Source organism: Castanea sativa, chromosome 9 (assembly GCF_040712315.1).
Source record: "Castanea sativa cultivar Marrone di Chiusa Pesio chromosome 9, ASM4071231v1".
In the NCBI taxonomy this organism is placed as follows: Eukaryota; Viridiplantae; Streptophyta; class Magnoliopsida; order Fagales; family Fagaceae; genus Castanea; species Castanea sativa.
The window spans coordinates 5,293,525-5,299,524 of NC_134021.1; the positions used below are offsets into that span (position 1 = coordinate 5,293,525).

Here is a 6,000-nt window from a genome sequence, read left to right on the forward strand (position 1 = left end):
GTGATTTTAGGCCAATGAACAGTACTTTTTGGGATGAACAGTAATTTTTACACATTAAAAAATTATTTTTGTACAGTATTTTCAATTTTCAGTTTTCAGTTTTCAGCAATAAGTTCTATCCAAACGGACTCTGACTGTTAAAACTTTAAACCCAGTAAAACTGTAACTGTATAAGACCTTTAGATATAGATAAGCTTGTTTAAAGGTTCCAAAAGTCCTTCAAAGACCACCTTGACTTCAAAATATTGCTCAGACAAAGACTTTTTAACTCTTTGTCATTTCTTTGCAAGCTGGTCTTATTGGAGACTGGTTTTCATATTCAAAGACGTATATTCACTCTAGATTTGATTCACTCCTGTCTAACTATTTGATGTTTTTAATGATACGTGTAGCAAAAATATTGTAAGCTTGAATTCAAATTCAGCTGCCGTGTGACGACTTGCATTAAATTCATTGAATACCCCTTCTTGAATTTTGCCTTTTGAGGTCTTCTGGGGACAGTGGACTGCATGGGATTCTATTAGATTTGCCAAAAGAAATGGGAATCTGTTAAAAGTTTAGAGGAGGAGATTGGCGTTTGAGGGATCTAACTGTGGATTGCATAATAAAAAGGTTAGTTCTTTCATAATTTCTACTTTGTTTATATACCAACTTTTTACTTTTTAGTTATTTTTTTGTCTGATATCAACTGCCAGAAAAGAGAAAAAAAATGAAATTGAGATGAACTTTAATTTGGATTTTTGTTGTTCTCATGGGTTTGAGAGGACACAATTCTTTAATAAAAAAAAAGGCTTGGAGTTTATTATGTCTTTGTAATATGTCTCCTGCCAAAAACAAAGGGATAGGTGGGCTTTGTTGGTAGCTTTGGTTTTCGCAAAGAAAGTGAGATTTTGAGTTACGATGGTTTCGGGTTGCAATGGATATAGGAACAACTGTCGAATATGGTTTCTTGATTTTATTTTCATTGGCTTTTTGGAAATTTGGTTGGTGAGGGTTTTTAAGATAAGTGAATTTAAGCAAAAAAACAATTGATTCAAAGTTGTTCTTTGTTAAGCTGGTTACTCAAGTATTTTCTTTAATATTTTGTTTTTGGGGGAAAATAGATTCTGATTTTGGTCTAATTTAATGAGTAAAAGTTTAGTGATTTGAATAATTATATTACAACTTGTTTTGTGGCCTTGGAGTTGAGAAGGAAAATGGGAAATCTTTATTAATTTAATCCTCTTTGAACTTTCTTTAATTTCAATTCATTCTGTGTGTGTGTGTGTGTGTGAACCCTGCATGATTAGAGAGTGAAATTTAAATTTATGGAGCATCTAATGTCCAATTCATGACTCACTTTCCATGATTTTCAAGTTGATTTGGCTACTTACCTCTTCTGCTTCTGGTTCTGCAGTGAAGGATATCATTAGTTTTATTGTTAGAAGCTATGAAGTGTTTCTCATTCTCCAACGGAGAGAAGAAGGATGAACCAAAGAGCACAAAGACAGTGTCAGTTCTGCCCACCAATTCCACTTTAAATGAGGGTGAAGTGAGGAGATCTGAGTCTGAACTGAATTCTCATAATGTCTCAGACAATACCGTAGAGTCCTTACGGAGAACCTCATTTCCTAGTTTTTCTCAGAGATCCAGCAACCTTAGAGTGTTTACAATGTCCGAGCTTAAATCAGTCACTAGAAATTTCAGTCGCTCTGTTATGATTGGAGAAGGTGGTTTTGGGTGTGTTTATAAGGGGGTAATCAAGGATGCAGAAGATCCATCAACAAAAATTGAAGTTGCAGTGAAACAACTTGGTAAAAGGGGGATGCAGGTAAGGCTTATTCCCCATGATTTCATTTTAGAAATTTCCTTTAATCCATTTGTCATTGATAACTTTTTTGCAATTTATATGTGATTCATATCTAGTAGTATCATAATGAAAATTTCTGTAGTGTGTTTTCAAGTGTTAAACATCAGTTAATTTTTTTAGTTGTATGTATTTGTTGCTGCATTCAGGAAGAAATTCAACAATTAGTCATAAGGCTAATCATTGAGGCAATGTACATTGTTTTCTGGAATTTTGAGATTTAGTTGCATAACAATGTGTTCACCAGCAAGTAGTTTTCAGCTAAAATAAATAATCTCTTTCTAGATATTGTGTGCATTCCTGGGGAATGGCATGGCAGCCTGTGGCACTGGCCATACCCTGGAAACTCATAAAATTTGACCCAAAGATCCTAATCTTTCAAAAAATGTCCATTTGGTGATGACACACTCATACCAGGCCACTACATTACTCTTCTGTTTTTCAGCAGTGACTGTTGGCACAATCTGTCTTTCTTGCCATCCTTCACAAACATTTTCTTCTTCCATGATAGTGGCACTGCAAATTACTGAATCTAATTCTAATAAAAAAAAATTTACATTTATTACCAAGATTTTCTGCCTAACCAATATTCTGGTGGACATCCTCTCTTTGGTAGGGGCACAAGGAATGGGTGACAGAAGTTAATGTTCTTGGGGTGGTTGAGCATCCTAACCTTGTCAAACTTGTGGGTTACTGCGCTGAGGATGATGAAAGAGGAATCCAGCGGCTTCTGATATATGAATATATGCCTAACAGAAGTGTTGAGCACCATCTATCCACTCGGGCAGAGATACCTCTTCCATGGGCCATGAGATTGAAGGTAGCCCAAGATGCTGCTCGAGGCTTAACATACCTACATGAAGAAATGGATTTTCAGGTATATGCCAAAATTTATTTTCCATTTTATGATATATAAGGTTTGTTAGTGTGTTCATTCTAATGCACGGATATCTCCTAGGTATTTGTGGTTGCATTTAAGCTGAAAGTTTCCTTTGTTTATTTGATTCCCATGTTGAAGAAAAAATGGTGGGGGTTCTAGCTAGATTATGTTTCTTATGAACAATTTCTAGAGTTGCTAATTCTTTATTTTTATTTTTTATAAGAAAAACTAAAGAGAGCAAACTAATTCTAGCATTCTATTTGACATGCTACTGACATTATCAAATAATTTTGTTGTAGATCATCTTCAGGGATTTCAAATCTTCCAACATCCTTCTGGATGAGCAATGGAATGCAAAGCTATCAGATTTTGGATTGGCTAGGTTGGGCCCTCCAGAAGGATTAACCCATGTCTCAACAGCGGTATGATCATACAATCTGATTACTTAATCTTTATTCCTTGACTGCATACCAACTTGAAGATACATTTACTAGTATGTAATGAAGAACTCACCTGAGAGTGGGACCTGCAATGCTACAACTTCATGTTGTTTACCTCATAAATCTTCCAAAAGATTTTTCCAATTGCTGTTAACTTTGTGTTGTTTTACTTACTTGCTAATGATAATATATGGCAGAAGTATTGTTTCCCTCCCTAAATTTTGCATAAAGTTTGTTTTTCATCCGAAACTATTGAAATGTTACATGTACTGTCCTTTTGACCATTTTGTTCATTTTTATCCTACATGTCTAGTAAGTTGCACTATTTTTATTATTTAGAGAATATGAAGTTGATATGGACCATTGCTTTTTTAAAAAGAAGAAAGAATGACACACATGAGTTGAACAAATGGCATGAAATTATTGGTCACACGAATGGTATGAAAGATCTTTTTAAAGTTTAGGGAAGCAATAAGAAACTTTTTCAATAGTTCAAATACAAAACCAATCTTTTGAAAGTTTGAGGACAAAAAGTATAACATTTTCAATAGTTTTGGGATGAAAAAAGAACTTATTTTAAATTTTATGAACAAAAAAAAATAATAATAATAATAATTCATGCAAACTCTAGGGACAAAAACAGTATTTTAACCTAATAATATTCCATTCTTGGATTTGCTTTTGCTTTCGCACTATGCCTTGAAATTGCACAAGCATCTGATCATCCTAATCATTTAGCATGTAAATTTTTGAGAGACCCATGTTAGAGATAGGGGACCTCAACCCAGATCTGATTCCTCAAACAAACTTCCTTGCTGAACAGGTTTAGTTGTATCCCAATAAGTGGTCATGAAAAATTACTTGTAATGAAAATCATGTAACAATTTGGGAGATCAAAATTTTACTAGCTATTTGGATATCCCATCAATATTGGATTAGTCTTTTGTTACAGATGGACAATGAATTCATTTATGCTTGTGGTATCACTAAAATTATGCACAAGCATAAATGCACATGCATGCCTCATTTTATTTTGGTACTCGTTTTAACAAGCGGACGTGAAATTTATTATACCTTTCCAATTCTTGTACTGTTTCTTGTGCTTAGGGCTGTATTTGATGCAACTAGTCCAATGTGGAGGATGGATTTGCCTTCAATGGCTATGTTAAGAAAATGATCTGACCCAACTTCTTTTTTTTTTTAATAAAATCAACACACGCGCTTTCTGTCTTCCAAGACAATATGAGAAATTGAACATAATTAATTTAAACCATATAATTTATGCTGTTCGAGCTTTCTATCTTTTACGAATTATCTATTAGCATTCAAAACTGGTTAATTCCATCAGGTTGTAGGAACAAGGGGATATGCAGCTCCTGAATATGTTCAAACTGGACGTCTCACATCCAAAAGTGATGTATGGAGCTACGGGGTATTCCTTTATGAACTCATCACAGGTAGGCGCCCTTTAGACCGAAACCGTCCCAAGAGCGAGCAGAAGCTCCTGGAATGGGTAAAGCCATTTCTGTCAGATGGAAAAAAATTCCCTCAAATAATGGACCCAAGGCTTGAAGGGAATTATCCCGTAAAGGCAGCACAAAAGCTGGCAATTGCAGCCAACAGGTGCTTGGTCAGAAATCCAAAAAATCGCCCAAAGATGAGTGAGGTGTTAGAAATGGTGATTCAGATTACAGAGGCATCAACAGAGACTGGTAGTCCTCAATTACCCTTGAAGAGTTTTGCACTGGGGGAAACTTCTGTGGACACTGAAGCCAAGAATAAGAAAAGGGTTGTAGATTCTAGATCTGGAGAAAGTGGTTGGTTTGTTCGTATGTGGACTCCAAAGCTTTTGAGGTCATGCTAATGACAGTGGTTTTGTGCAAACTGGCTGGCCAAGTTGTTTTTAGGTGGTTAGATAACTTGAATGAACTTCGGGGCCTGAGGATTCATCATCAATACACACAAATAATAACTCGTTAGCATGTCCCTCTGTATCTGTGAGGATCTATAGCCAACCCTAATTTGGGATTAAGACTTGTTGTTGTTGTATCATGTACCTCCCATTTTTTAACACGGATGTATAGAGTTGTGTAGTAGCGAACTTCAGATTTGCCAAAGGTAGTTACTTAATCAGGATAGTATAAAACACCAATAAGCGTCTAAGGTAACTTGAGTTGCATTTTGTTGGGCAAAAGAGGATTAGGCTAGTTCTTTTTGGTACTAGGAGATCCCTAAAGGGGAGATTGAGATCTATTACTAAATTAGTATAAACAGTTTAATCAAGTTCTGTATCATTTGAAACATGTAATGTATTGGAATCATGTATCATTTGGAACATGTAATGTATTGGAAACATTGTTTTCTTTAATTTTGAACCTTCCTGTATATTTGCCTAATGATATCTATTTACATAGCTTTCACCAGATACATTGACAAGAAAATGAATGGATGATAAATACAAGTGTTGTGAATTGCATTTGTTGCGTTGGCATTGAAATGTAAAGTGATATTCGATCTGTATGAATTATAAAGGCATAAAGAGTGAAGTTGATTGTGGAACTTTTGGAGAGGGTTGAGAAATAAAATGGTTAGCTGGAAATAATTCTTAACAGCAAGGATAGTTAAACCAATTTGAATCTTTCCTTCCTACTAGCCTTTTCAATAATTTAAATGTCAACACTGTAGTATGTTCATGTAAGAGGCAAACACTGGCCATAGTTTGTAACCTCAGACAGATACATGGAACTTTTCATTGGCAATGCAAGAAAAATGACTTGGGACTCATTCAGAACTCAGAAGGAACATGAATGAATCCTCAGGGTATACTAAATAAC

At 35.0% G+C, this 6,000-nt stretch overlaps 1 protein-coding gene across 1 annotated transcript; it reads left to right on the forward strand.

Annotated features, from left to right (window-relative positions):
• The first annotated feature begins 346 nt into the window (after positions 1-346).
• Positions 347-5,541, forward strand: LOC142610623 (serine/threonine-protein kinase PCRK1-like). The gene is made up of 5 exons (XM_075782486.1): positions 347-612; positions 1,397-1,810; positions 2,463-2,723; positions 3,026-3,148; positions 4,515-5,541. The coding sequence occupies exons 2-5, from the start codon at positions 1,430-1,432 to the stop codon at positions 5,028-5,030; spliced, it is 1,281 nt and encodes a 426-aa protein (XP_075638601.1). The 5' UTR covers positions 347-612; positions 1,397-1,429; the 3' UTR covers positions 5,031-5,541.
• Positions 5,542-6,000: the final 459 nt, after the last annotated feature.